We start from the raw sequence: 14,287 nt of genomic DNA, 5'->3' as shown, positions 1-14,287 counted from the left end.
TCATGTTTCTCTCGTCACCAGGTCGCAGAAAAATCGAAAGTGCGTTGGTCTTCTTCCAGACTTTTTTTTTTTTTTTTTGCAATGTAAAAAAGTTAGGAATCCTCCAGATTTGGTATCAAGAGACTGCCAACCGGTCTGGCTTGAGCTTCCGCACATCTACAAACACGCGGTAGATTCTTCTTAAAAGGAAAACTGAGAGATGTCTTTTTAAAAGTTCAGTAAGAACGGCATTTCCAACTCCCTACGGTATCCTCTGTGGGTCAAAAGGGATGGCCGTGCAACATAAACGCAAAATATGCAGGTAAACTACCAACTCTGAGCTACAAAAAGCCCTAACGATCACTAGATGATAACACAGAGATACAGCAAACTCTTAAATTTTTGTTGTCCCCTTTATGGTCGCTTGGATGTTTACAGGCCATTGCTGGTAACTTTATTGTAGCGACGGTAAAATGTAATCTGATGGGTTCTTCGAACTACATCTGCCATCATCCTCGACCACTACCTGTGATGGCTGCATAACCTGTGATAGAAGGCACCAGCTGCCTACTCAGCCATGAGGCTCTATTTCCGGGACCAACTTCTCCAAGGGAGAAGCAGTGGCATCCCAGTTTGTTAAGGGGCAAGAACCGGGGAAAGGAGGAGCTTCGTGCTATTTCTGCCTTCGCTCAGCGCACGCGCATATCTGGCCAGTGTCGATACCGGCGAGGGGAAAATGGCGGTGGAGGGGCCGGAGCAGGTAGGCGAATCTCGCGGATTGCTGAGTCACATCAGCAGCTGCTCCCTCTTATGCAGGAGAAAGCTGTGTTGGGAGGAGAGTGGCTGTTGGCAGCGGCTATTCTTTTGTACTGCGAGGGGGACAGAGGACGAAGGGACTTAATCTCGGAAATAAATGGCCTCTCATTGTATCCGGGCAGGGCAATAGGAAGGAGGTGTGGACTGGCTGAGGATGGCGCTTCAGTCTGGAAGGGCATTTGTTGCTGGTGGCGTTACAAGAAGGGCAGTAATTGTAACTGGGGGAGGGGGAAGTAGGGAAATGTCTCTATATGTGTTTACCCTTGTGGAGGTGACACTAGCATGGGATGCGTACTGGCTCGAAAGCCACTTCAGGAGTTGAGTGGAGGGTCGAGGATATTCTCAGCGCATAAAGGAGTGGCGGGAAAGTCTCTGGAAATGAGATTTAGGAGTTTTAAGGGAGGTCTTTAACTTTGCATTTTGCTATGAACCTCCCCCAAAACTGCAAAAATGATCTACGTTTTTGGCCTCTGCCGAGGTGGGGGGGCCCCTTGGAACCACAAAAGGAGTGATAGTAGGCCATGCGTTTTGCACACCTGGTCTAGCAGGTACTGTATTTCCCCGAAGCATTTATGAGCCACCAAGTGCAATGTAAATGCTTGTAATGAGGATATATACACACACAGAGAGAGGGTAGTGAATTGATAGGTGGGGAGAATGAATGTATTAAAATGTAAAATACCCAAGTGCTTTGAATTTTCATGTTGTTGCAAATTTAGATTATTGCTCAAGAGGGCTTTTCAGGGGAACTGGAGATGGAGTTTCTGTTTTGGACTTTAATAATTTCTAAAGAAAGGAAAGGGGTGGATTAGGGATTGTTGTTAGTTGCTTTCGAGTCGTTTACGACTCATGGCGACCCTATGTATAACAGAACGAAATGCTGTTCAGTCTTGCGCCATATGCCTGACTGTTCCAATGTTTGCATCCATTGTGGCTGTAACTGTATGAATCCATCTCATTGAAGGTCTTCCTCTTTTCCGCTGGCCCTCGACTTTACCAAACATGATGTCCTTTTCAAGTGATTGGTCTTTCCTGACGATGTGCCCAAAGTATGAGAGTCTAAGCCTAATTATCTTCGCCTCTAGGGAACATTCTGGTTGTATTTCTTCTAAAACGGATTTGTTTGTTCTTCTGGCAGTCCATGGTATTTTCAATAATCTTTGCCAACACCACAATTCAAATGCATCAATTCTTCTTCTGTCTTCCTTTTTTAATGTCCAACTTTCACAGGCATATGTGGCAATTGAGAAGACCGTGGCGTGAGTCAGATGCACCTTTGTTTTTAAACTGACATCTTTACTTCTCAAAACCTTAGATGGCAGATTTTCCCAGTGCGATACATTGTTTGATTTCTTGATTACTACTTCCTTTGGCATTGATCATTGATCCGAGTAGAATGAAATCGTTGATGACTTCAATTTCCCCTTCATTTATTGTGACATTGTTTATTGGTCCATTTGTGAGAACCTTCGTCTTCTTCACATTCAGTTGTAGTCCGTATTGCTGACTACAGTCTTTGATCTTCATCAGCAAGTACTTCAAGTCTTGTTCATTTCTAGCAAGCAAAGTTGTATCATCTGCATATCGCAGGTTGTTAATGAGTCTTCCACCAATTGTGATATCCCGTTCTTCTTTGTACATTCCTGCTTCTCGAATTATTTGTTCAGCATACATATTGAATAAGGGTGAAAGTATACAACCTTGCCGCACACCTTTTCCAATTTTGAACCACTCAGTGTCACCATTTTCTGTTCTAACGACTGCCTCTTGATCCGTGTACAGGTTCTGCATGAGTTCAATTAAGTGCTCTGGAATTCCCGTTCTCGTAATATTAGCCATAACTTGTTATGGTCCACACAGTCAAACGCTTTCGCGTAATCAATGAAACAGAGGTAAACATCTTTCTGGTATTCTTTACATTCAGCCAAGATCCATCTGACATCAGCAATGATATCTCTCGTACCGCGTCCTCTTCTAAATCCAGCGTGGACTTCTGGTAGTTCTCTATCGATGTAAGGCTGCAAATGCTGTTGAATTATTTTCAGCAAAATTTTGCTAGCATGTGACATCAGTGAAATAGTTCAATAATTTCCACATTCTGTTTGATCTCCTTTCATTGGAATGGACATGAATACAGCTCTCCAGTCAGTTGGCCAGTAGTTGTCTTCCAAACTTCTTGACATAGAAGTTTAAGTGCTTCCGCTGCTGCATTTGATTGTTGAAATATCTCAATTGGTAATCCATCAGTTCCTGGAACCTTGTTTTTCACCGGTGCCTTCAGTGCAGCTTGAACTTCTTCCTTCAGTACCAATGATTCTTGATCATATTCTACCTCCTGAAATAGCTGAACATTGACTAACTGACTAGTCACACCCAATCATGCAGAGAAGGCATGTTGTGGACCCCATCTGTAAGAGAATTCCATCTGGTGGGGTCCAGAAGGCAGGCCTTCTCTGCAACAGCTCCCACCCTTTGGAACATCCTTCCCCCAGAAGTGAGGTTGGCCCCCTCCCTCCTGGACTTCAGAAGACAGCTGAAGACCTGGTTTTGTCCCCTTGCCTACAATAGGGAGGGGAAGAGCAATTCTTGGGGCTGGTTGATTCCCTAGTTCTGTGGGACCAGTTTTATACCCTTATGGTTTGAATTAGATCTGCCATGGCTTGGATTTTATTGCATTTTATGCTGACTGATTAATGATTGTATTTATGATTTTATTGAAATTTTAATTGTTTTTATTGTGAACCGCCCAGGGTCCCCCGTGTCGGGGAGATGGGTGGTGATAAAAATTTGATAAATATATAAAGTAAGTAAATAATTCTTTTTTATACAGTGATTCTGTATATTCCTTCCATCATCTCTTAATACTACCCACGTCATTTAATGTATTGCCCATAGAATCTTTAAGGATAGCAACTCGGGGCTTGAATTTTCTCTTCAGCTCTTTCAGCTTGAGAAATGCTGATCGTGTTCTTCCTCTTTGATTTTCTAGCACTAGGTCTTTGCATATTTCATCATAATATTTTTCCTTATCTTTCGAGCTGTCCTTTGAAATTCTCTATGTAGCTCTCTTACTTCATTCTTTCTTCCATTAGCTTTAGCTACTCGGTGTTTAACAGCAAGTTCCAGAGTCTCATCTGACATCCATTTGGATCTTTTCCTTCTCTCCTGCCTTTTTAATAATCTTTCACTTTCTTCACATATTATGTTCTTAACATCTTCCCACAACTCTTCTGGTCTTAGGTCACCAGTGTTTAGTGCATCAAATCTATTTTTGAAGTGATCTCTAAATTCAGGCGGGATGTTTTCTAGATCATACTTTGGCACTCTTGGACTTGCTTTAATTTTCTTCAGCTTCAGCTTGAACTTGTACATGAGCAATTGATGATCTGTCCCGCAGTCAGCTTCTGGTTTTGTCTTAACTGATAGTGTTGAGCTTCTCCATCTTCTCCTTCCACAGACATAATCAGTGTGACTTCTGTGTAATCCATCTGGCGAGGTCCATGTATATAGTTGTTGACTGTGTTGTTGGAAAAAAGTATTGCACATAAATAAATCACTGGTCTTACAGAATTCTATCATGATCTCCAGCGTCATTTCTGTCATGAAGGCCATATTTTCCAGCTACTGATTCTTCTTCTTTGTTTCCAACTTTTGCATTCCAGTCGCCAAAACTTAACAAAGTATCTTGATTACATGTTCATTCAATTTCAGATTGCAGCGTTTCCTAAAAGTTTTCAGTTTCTTCATCTTCAGCATTCGTGGTTGGTGCATAAATCTGAATAATAGTATTAACTGGTCTTCCTTGTAGGCATATAGATATTAGTCTATCACTGGTGGCGTTGTACTTTAGACTTGATCTTGAAATATTCTTAATGATGAATGCCATGCCGTTCCTCTTCGATTTTTCATTCCCAGCATAGTATACCATATGATTGTCAGATCCAAAGTGACCAATGCCAGTCCACATCAGCTCACTAATGCCTAAGATGTTGATCTTTAGGTGTTCCATTTCATTCTTGACAACTTCCAATTTTCCTTGATTCATACTTTGTACATTCCATGTCCCAAGTATTAATGGATGTTTGTAGCTGTTCTCATTTTGAGTCGTGCCACATCAGCAAATGAAGGTCCTGGAGGCTTTCCTCCATCTGCGTCATTAAAGTCAGCTCTACTTTGAGTACGCGGCTCTTCCCCAGTACCATATTGAGTGCCTTCCAACCTGAGGGGCTCATCTTCCAGCACTATATCACAAAACGTTCTGTTGTATCCATAGGGTTTTCATTGGCACGTTTTTGGGAGTAGATTGCCAGGCCTTTCTCCCTAGTCCTTTGTCTGGAAGCCCTGCTGAAACCTGTCCACCATGGGTGAGCCTTTTGGTAGTAGAACTACTGGTGGCAGAGCTTCCAGCATCGTAGCAACATGCAAGCCACCACAGTATGACAGACTGACAGGCGGGTGGTATAAAATGGCCGTTGCAAGCTGGTGCCAGGAATTATTTGTGCTCTGTCATGAGTAAGGATGGCGAGCAGGGGGCTCCCATCCAGACTGTCAAGCGCATGCGTAGCACTGATGAATTGTTCAGCCATTCAAAGAGACACAGATCGGGACCGCCTTAACCCTTGGGGGTTATATGGCTGGGTTTTCCCCACGCTTCTTCAGTTTGTTAGGATTCCTGTTAAGTACTAGCAATAAATATTAGAGACCAGTTCATTGTCTCAGTGTGTTTCCTGGTTGTTAGGACATGCTCTGAGTGAAGGGTTATAGCTTAAAAGAGAGGTTGTGTTACCCTGTTCTCCTTTTCCTTGACAGATGGACCTGGATGAGGGCAAGGGTGGGACAGGGCTGCGCCAGTATTACCTGTCCAAGATTGAGGAGCTGCAGGTATGAGTTACTGATTTCCTGAAAAGTTAAGTCGTGTTGTTTTCTTTGCAGATAGACATTTTCTAATGATGAGTTGATTAAGCTTTGGTAATGTTTGGGATGTAGTTGATTTAAAATGTGATTTCTGGATAACTTCCAACTGTATCTTCATTATGATTTATCTACGTAGCATTTGCATTAATGGTTCAAAAAGGAAGCAATAAGATGTAGATTCTGTTTTGGGGCCCATAATTATGAATAAAGACAGGCCTATATTATAACATGTAGGAGAAATGGGTTTTTGACATAAGTTTACTGTGTTTTTGATATGAATCTTTGGCATGGTATATACAGTCCTAAAATGAAGTACATTGGGGATGATCTCTCCTTACCAATAGGAGAGCTAAAAAAACTCAGTTATTAGTATTTGTATCTATCTAGTTTGTACCAGGCTAGAATACAAATAGTGCAGCTGCCTATTGTCTTAATAGCTTGACGTGGTACAAATGCTTTGCAAACCCTCCTACTCCAGATTATGTACTGCCTACAGCAGGACAAATGTGCTTTTTATTATTTTATTATTCTGACCTTTAAGCAACAGTACTTGATTTCTGTCCTGGTTTGACATGAGGTATTGCCTTTCTCCTTTTCCTTGAAGTTGATAGTTAATGATAAGAGCCAGAATCTCAGACGTCTGCAGGCCCAGCGGAATGAACTTAATGCCAAGGGTAAGTTGGAAATAGCTTTTTGTAGGATTGTTTTTGTGACCAAGGAATGAAGATCTGAATAACTGAAACTGTGTAAATATTTTGGGAATTGAATATGGTATTTCAAACAAGACTGATGTAAGACCATCTAGATAATTATGATGGCTTGGCACTATTGACACATACAGATAAAATTATTCTTATAGGCTACAAATGACAGACATTATTTTTTAAATAAAAGAATTGGAAACAAACTTGAAAAGTGATGCTTGAAATAGGTTCATGGGGATACACAGATTTTGTGTAATTTCTTGATAATGCTAATATTTCTAAGCCCGAATAATATTTTTGTTTACATTGACATAGCTACATTTGTTTTTTATTACATCTCCTAAATACCAAAAACCAAGTTAAGTACTGTAGAGTACAATGGTGTTGGTAACTCTACATATGATTCATACATAATTATGTATACTTTTAAAGTTACATAAAGCTGTTCTGCTTACTATATTTAACACATAATGTTTCACTATTTAAATAAAGTAAGTTTTAGTTTTTTTAAAAAGTTATCTTTGAGGTCCCCAAATTTCTATATATATGAACGTTAAGTTTATAGAAATGCTATTTCTCTAAGCAGGGGTAGATGAAGAGAGTATCCTAGTTGATGTAGGAAATTATCTACTAGAGATGTTCAAGACATTCCCAATTTGGGTACCACTGCATTTCACACTGCATTGACCTTAAATTTTGCTCTTCTGCCATCTATCCCATCACCCCGTGCTGATGCTTTATTTACTGTTTAAATATTTGCTTATTCTAGTACGCCTGCTTCGTGAGGAGTTGCAGCTTCTGCAGGAACAGGGTTCCTATGTGGGTGAAGTTGTGAGGGCTATGGACAAAAAAAAGGTGCTAGTCAAGGTATGGGATTCCTTGCACATATCTATCTCTATCTCAGATACTTGTTCCTTCAATTGGAAATAGACTTGAAATAGGCTAGAAGCACAGTCTAAGGTTAATAGTGTATAGTATTTTTGAATGTTTATAGCAGCCTTTCTCAACCTTTTGACCTTGGAGAAGCCCTTGAAATGTTTTTCAGGCCTTGGGGAACCCCTACACATTCAGGCTCAAATATAGGCCAGAAGTTACAAAATTATTATACTCGTTTTCTGTGTAGGCCTTATATATCCATTCATAGTGTTCTTAAACTAAAAATAATGGAACTTACCTCTTCAATGTGAAGTTGCCCAAATTCGAAATAATTTTTAAATAAATCATGATCTCCCATGGAACCCCTAGTGACCTCTCACGGAACCCTAGGGTGCAACGGACCCCTGCCTGAGAAACCCTGGTTTATAGCGTAAAGTGTATAGGACTAGAAAGACTTGGGCTCAAATCTTCACTCAGTCAAAGTTGTTAAGATAAAATTGCTGTGGGGGGAGGGGGAGAAGAGAAGAGTTGCATGTGTGCTACTTTGAACTTAGAGCATTAATGTAATAAACTTTATATACATCTTCGTAATCCTTAGAACAGCTCTGTGAGGCAAATCGGTAGCATCTCTGTTGTATTTGGAGTATGGGAATAAAATTGAAAGACAGTACTAGCCCAAATTCATTTAGACTATTATTGTAGTAGCTGTGATATTTAAGTCAAAGGCTACCCAGTTCACATTTCAGCCTCTTAAGTAGTTTGCCACAGTGTTTCAGGACAGGAGCAGCAAATATGGCTTAATAGTGAATGTTGAGTGAATCCAATTTTGGCATGCCTTGCAACACAGACTATTCTGAAATAGTGTTTTGTCCTCTCGGTGGTTTCATTTGCTTTACAGTATAAGCTATGGGCCAGCTATATTCTTAATAACAGTATTGCTTATTGACTTATTGAACTTAGATTGTTTACTGTTGATACAAGAAGTGTTCTTATCCAGTAGAGTTAATTAGCCACTCTGTGTTTCAGGTTCACCCAGAAGGCAAGTTTGTGGTTGATGTGGATAAAAACATAGACATCAATGATGTGAGTGAGCTGTTTCTGGCTTTCCAGAGATGAGAAAAGCATTATATTCTTCCCTAGATCTGTTGGATTTGTGATTCCACCCCACCGCCCATTAGAAACATAGACCTGCCTCCATTACTTACAACTTGTTTTCCTTTTTACTATCCAGGTGACACCAAACTGTCGTGTTGCTCTGAGAAATGATAGCTACACACTCCACAAGATATTACCAAACAAAGTTGACCCTCTGGTTTCATTGATGATGGTGGAGAAAGTCCCAGATTCCACTTATGAGATGATTGGTGGCCTTGACAAGCAGATCAAAGAGATTAAGGAAGTGATTGAGCTTCCAGTCAAACATCCAGAGCTTTTTGAAGCTTTGGGCATTGCTCAACCAAAGGCAAGTGAGAAGTGTTTCAAAAGGGCACATAACCTTGAGAAATTAGCAGCAGATGTTAGACTACCTTTGAAAAGGGCTTCAGTAAGAGGGAATGGCAGATGTTAAGAGGAGCGATAGCACATGTTTTGTTTCAGAAGTTCAACTTCAACCCTTAGTGTATATAGTCTGGAATCTCAGTACCTAGACCTGGGAAATAATGTGCTTGATACTTGGAGAACCACTGTGGTTCAGTATACATTAAAGAGCTAGGTCAGTTGAGGTTCTCCAAATGCAATGTTCTGTGAAAAGCAGTAGGTAGGCACTGTGATAATTCATAAAATAGTGGGTTTCAAGGCAAACCTACCTGGAAGTGACTTCTTCAGTGGGTGTTTTCCTCTTGATATATGGGTTAGGGTTCGGTTGTTAGATTTAGACCTCCCTTTCCTCCATAGGTGTCATACATAGCACTTGCTTCTTCAGTCTTCTTCCAATATGACCTTGTGAAATGAAATAAGCTGAGAGAGAATAACTAGTTGAGAGTTGCACAATAAGCTGCCATGGGTGAGTGGGAGCTTGAACTTGAATCTCCCCATTCATAAACTTCTGGCTTAATTCACCTGAGAAATGTATATTGCAATTATATAGGCACTTTAGGGATTGAGTTGCTGATTGCTAAATGGATACTGAAGTTAACTGTCAATGAGGCATACCTCTATTCCTGCAGAACAACATGTCAAACTCATAGCCATCGCTCCGTGCCTATGTGTCTGCCCCTTGTTTCATTACTGAATAAGGAGAATGGAAGCTGCCTGCAGAGTGGGTTGCCAGAGCACTGTATAGAATCCCTGCTTCACTCTTTGAATTATTTTATGTCCCCCACTAATCTTAAGTACTCTCATACAGGGTGTGCTATTGTATGGACCCCCTGGTACTGGAAAAACTTTGCTGGCCCGGGCAGTGGCTCATCATACTGACTGTACCTTCATCCGTGTCTCTGGCTCTGAGCTTGTGCAGAAATTCATTGGAGAAGGTAACTTTTGGGGAGGGATTATGTGGTTTGGAATTTTAATTTAAGTTAAATTTAATTGATTTGATTTATGCATCGCCCAGCTCCAAATAACTCTGGGCAGCTCACAATGTGACAAAAAGGTAAAATGCAATAATGCAAACAATACAAGAAGCAGATAAAAAACAAGATGGTGAATCTGACCAGCACAAACCAAGAGATTCCAAACACCCAAGGGCTGGGAGAAGATCCAGGCATTCAAGGCCCTCCAGAAAACTGTCAGGGTGGGAGCAACCCAGATTGCAAGGGGAGCAACATTCCAGAGGGCAAGCACCATGACAGAGAAGGTGTATGTCCTGGGTCTTGAAAGATGACACTGTTTAATTGAAGGGACCTGAAGTGTGCCAGGCTTGTTGGTTCACATCAGCTGGGGAGACATCATGGGAGACAGACAGTTTTTCAAATAACTGGGGCTGTGCCATGTAGGGCTTTACAGGCCATAACCAGCACCTTGAATCACACCCAGAAGCAGACTGGTAACCAGCACAGCTCATGGAGCAGAGTTGTCACTAGGGCATACGGAGGCACGCCCATCGCTGCCCGCAATGCTGCATTCTGGACCAGTTGAAGCTTCCGGGTGGTCTTCAAGCTAGTGCCATATAGAGTGCATAGCAGTAATTAAGCAGTATTTTCTAGGAGATGCACTTGAGCAATGTAGTATAGTATCCATGTGCAGCTCGCTCAGAGTTGAAAAGATGCCCTGGAATGGAGTTCAGGGGTAGAAAATGGAATTAAAATCAGAACTGGGGCAATATATTTAAAAGAATCCATAAGTTTGTGGAAGGATTGATGGAATTTGTTTTTCCAACTGGGGGCCTATTGTAGTCATTTCCCAGGACTAAAGGAGTTAATATGCTTGATTTATGATGGCAGGTGCACGAATGGTGCGTGAGCTTTTTGTCATGGCACGGGAGCATGCTCCTTCCATCATCTTCATGGATGAGATTGACTCCATTGGTTCTTCTCGCTTGGAAGGCGGATCTGGTGGGGACAGTGAGGTACAGCGCACAATGTTGGAATTGCTCAACCAGCTTGATGGTTTTGAGGCCACTAAGAACATCAAGGTATGTTGAGGGAAGAGTGATATCCTATAAACTTGGGTTCACAGGCCCTGCTAAGCTAAAATTTTAAAAATAATGCTTACATGGACAGGCCGTTGTGACCTCAGTTGTGCAGTCCAGACTTTTGAAAGATTTTATAAATCATAGTAAGCCAAAACGAAAGTATGTAATAGGTTTGTATAATCTATACAGGCTACAGGGGGTGGGGGGATTAGTTTTTTTTAAAAAAAAATGTTTTTCTTGGCATGATTTGGTTTTTTCCTTGGGGGCAGAAACATTTTGAATCTTAGACAATTGTATTTATGGCTATGAGGTTATGCCACCAATGAAATGTGCACTAGGAAAGAGGGAGGATAGATAAAAAGAATTTGGATGGAGGTTAGTTGTGTAGGAGAGACTGGCAATGGACAGCTCAAGAGACACTTTTCAGGCTTGGCAGTGGGATGGTATGAATGTAAAAAATACATGTAGATATTAACTAGAATATTGATTGTAACTGTATCCATTTGCAGGTAATTATGGCAACCAATCGCATAGACATCTTGGATTCAGCCCTGCTTCGTCCTGGCCGCATTGATAGAAAAATTGAATTCCCACCTCCAAATGAAGAGGTAATAGAGTTGGGCAGCTTTTCATTGCCTCTTGTAGTAGGCTTTCTCCAATAAGATGTTGGAGAGAGATGGTCCATCAGCTGTATTGTAATTTCAATATGGTTTTGGCTCTCCTTTCCAATTCCAATAGGCTCGACTAGACATCCTGAAGATTCACTCTCGTAAGATGAATCTGACAAGAGGGATCAATCTGCGGAAGATTGCAGAACTAATGCCGGGGGCTTCCGGGGCTGAGGTCAAGGTAATGAGGAAATTGAGGCTTCAAGGGATGCCAGACCTAGATGGCAGGATCAGACCAACTACTGTACCCTCTAAAGTGATTGTTTTCTTTAAAAAAATCATGGACTATTAGAAATATTTGGATAGCTTTTAAACTTAGTTTTGCACCCATGAATAGAAGGGATTTAGGCAAATCTTTTCCTGATTTTTTATATCACTCATTAAAATGTTACTTTGGCACTCTGCTGTGCTAAACTAATTGTTTTTCAACACTAGAGACAGCATTATCTGCATGGTTCTTTTTTATGACAGCTGAAAATGAATGTTGGTGGGAAAGCACACAATTGCTGAATGTTTCAAAAGTATTATCAAGAATTACCGCACGAATCAAAATTAGCACTTTATATGTGCATGTGGCTAAAAACCTCTCTACTTTCAGCATTAGGAACAATTGCATTATTTTTGGATGGGGCAAAAGATGGCATGGCTGAGCTGTATGGTTTCTTGGTAATCGAATGGAATAGGTCATATGGGCTTCTTACAAATTTGTGTTGCAGGGTGTGTGTACAGAGGCTGGAATGTATGCATTGAGGGAGAGGAGGGTACACGTCACTCAAGAAGACTTCGAAATGGCTGTAGCAAAGGTACTGTTGGTGGTTGATATAAGGGACAAAGGAAATATTAATATGTACAGCTTACTTCCCTAACCAGTTTTTATTGTTATACTGTAATGCTTCTCATTTTGATTCAGAATGTCCATTGGCCATGCTAACCGCGTGATACAGATAGTCCTCAACTTAAAACCGCAATTGGGATTGGAATTTCCATTGCGGTCATAAAGCGTGATCACATTGCTTAGCAACAGCAGTCCCAGTTGCCATTGTTAACTAAATCATGAGGTTGTTAGGTGAGGCAACTTCCTGCTGGTTTCTCACAACCAAAGTCAGTGGGGAAGCTGGCAGGAAGTTGCAAGTCACAGGCCGGCAGGCAGGTAAGTGGCTGCTGCCAGGTGGGGGGAGGGAACAAGGGGATGTGGGAAGATGTGAGGGAGGGTCGGGGAAGGTGTGTGAGGGTATGTGTGAGAGGCTTAGCATGGTTCAGGGAGGGTGCATGGGGGTGCGAGGCACAACACAGGTCGAGGGTGTGGGGATGTGCGAGAGATACAGGCCAGGGAAAGCATGAGGGGGTGCACAAGAGGTGCGGGTCAGGGAGGGTACAAGGGAGTGTGAAAGGTGGAGCAGGACAGACGCACAGGGGTGTGAGAGGCACAGTGGGTCAAGGGTGTGAGGTCCGTAAGTGGTGCACATGCATTGGGGAGGGTGCACAAGCAGGGGGAGCATGGGAGGCACGGGTTGCTTGAGTGGCTGGCACAGCACAAGCGCGGAGGGGCTGGAGGAGGGTGCACAGGTGAGGGAGACTTACCGCAGTGACTTGTGACCTTCCCCGTTGGCTTCCCCATTGAATTTCTGGGGAAGCCAGCAGGGAAAGTTGCAAATGGCAATCATGTGATAGTGGGGCACTGCAACCAGTCATAAGTGCGAGCCGGTTGCCAAGTACCCAGATTGCGATCACATGACCGTGGGAGTGCTGGGACAGCCGGAACTCCAGTTGTAACCACCATTCAGTGCCTTCGTAACTTTGAACCATCGCTGAACGAATGGTCGTAGGTCGAGGACTACCTGTAAGTAGTAGTTCAAACTGTAAGAGGATACCACTCACGGTCAGGAGTGAGTAAAAGGGAGCTGCCTTTCTCTAGAGAAGCTGTAGAGACCGGGATGTAATGTTGGGGTTCCCAAAAGTTGAACAATTTGAAGTCTAACATTTAACTGGACGTGTGTCATGGCAGACACACATCAAAAAATCCTGAATTTTTACTGAGATAGAAAAGTGAAGGTTAAAGGTACAATTTATCATGGAATTAGTAAGTTGAGAGTTTTTGTCATGAAGAAATAATAAAATGTATGGATTTAGGCAGACAGCCTAATGGCAGCAGAAAGCTTTTAAGAAACTGCAGTTTATATGTGTTGCCCTTCTACTTTGTTTCTAATGTTTTCCTCCCTTGGCAGGTGATGCAAAAAGACAGTGAGAAGAATATGTCTATCAAGAAGCTCTGGAAGTAATAAAAAGTTGCTGCTGTTTGATCAAGTTATTTCCTACTATGTCATTTATCTCTTTTTCCTGTAATAAAACAATATCAATTATCTTAAATAGAGGAGGGAAAAGGTTTCTTTTATGAAATTGTTCTATTTTTCAGGAATGAAAATTAGTTCTTAAAACCAAATGAATTATGTGTTTTCTCACTGATGAGGCCTTCCTAAAAGTCTGGTTAAGTCCATAATTATAGCTGTCTTTGAAACATCCTTTTCAGTTCTGTTTTCAAACTTTCTTTCTTCTGCTCTAATTTGTAGCTAAGTTTGGAAAGGTAGGGTTTTGTATCTTTTAGATATGTACAAAATTTGATCCAGAACAAAATTTTCCATATCACTGTGGGCCATAGTACTCCAGGGCAATTCTGGAAGTAAGTCTTCCAAGCCAGATGTGGTTGACTGGTGTTGAATACAACAAAAGAGTCTGTTCCTAGGTTGGCAAATTTTGCACAT

At 41.6% G+C, this 14,287-nt stretch overlaps 1 protein-coding gene across 1 annotated transcript; it reads left to right on the top strand.

Annotated features, from left to right (window-relative positions):
* The first annotated feature begins 671 nt into the window (after positions 1 to 671).
* On the top strand, positions 672 to 13,836 carry PSMC5 (proteasome 26S subunit, ATPase 5). The gene is made up of 12 exons (XM_063300720.1): positions 672 to 739; positions 5,605 to 5,676; positions 6,314 to 6,383; positions 7,183 to 7,280; positions 8,316 to 8,372; positions 8,521 to 8,751; positions 9,634 to 9,760; positions 10,670 to 10,860; positions 11,370 to 11,468; positions 11,599 to 11,709; positions 12,245 to 12,331; positions 13,754 to 13,836. The coding sequence occupies exons 1-12, from the start codon at positions 716 to 718 to the stop codon at positions 13,805 to 13,807; spliced, it is 1,221 nt and encodes a 406-aa protein (XP_063156790.1). The 5' UTR covers positions 672 to 715; the 3' UTR covers positions 13,808 to 13,836.
* Positions 13,837 to 14,287: the final 451 nt, after the last annotated feature.

The sequence above is a fragment of the Candoia aspera genome, chromosome 4 (genome assembly GCF_035149785.1).
Source record: "Candoia aspera isolate rCanAsp1 chromosome 4, rCanAsp1.hap2, whole genome shotgun sequence".
In the NCBI taxonomy this organism is placed as follows: Eukaryota; Metazoa; Chordata; class Lepidosauria; order Squamata; family Boidae; genus Candoia; species Candoia aspera.
The sequence above is the reverse complement of the archived record's forward strand: the minus strand, read 5'-3'. Positions and strand labels throughout refer to the sequence as shown.

Excerpts from the sequence above, each read along its gene's own strand:
- PSMC5 (XM_063300720.1), top strand. The coding sequence starts at position 716 with ATGGCGGTGGAGGGGCCGGAGCAG. Across the intron at positions 7,281-8,315 it reads AAAAAAAGGTGCTAGTCAAG|GTTCACCCAGAAGGCAAGTT; the intron begins GTATGGGATTCC and ends TCTGTGTTTCAG. Across the intron at positions 11,469-11,598 it reads TCCCACCTCCAAATGAAGAG|GCTCGACTAGACATCCTGAA; the intron begins GTAATAGAGTTG and ends CAATTCCAATAG.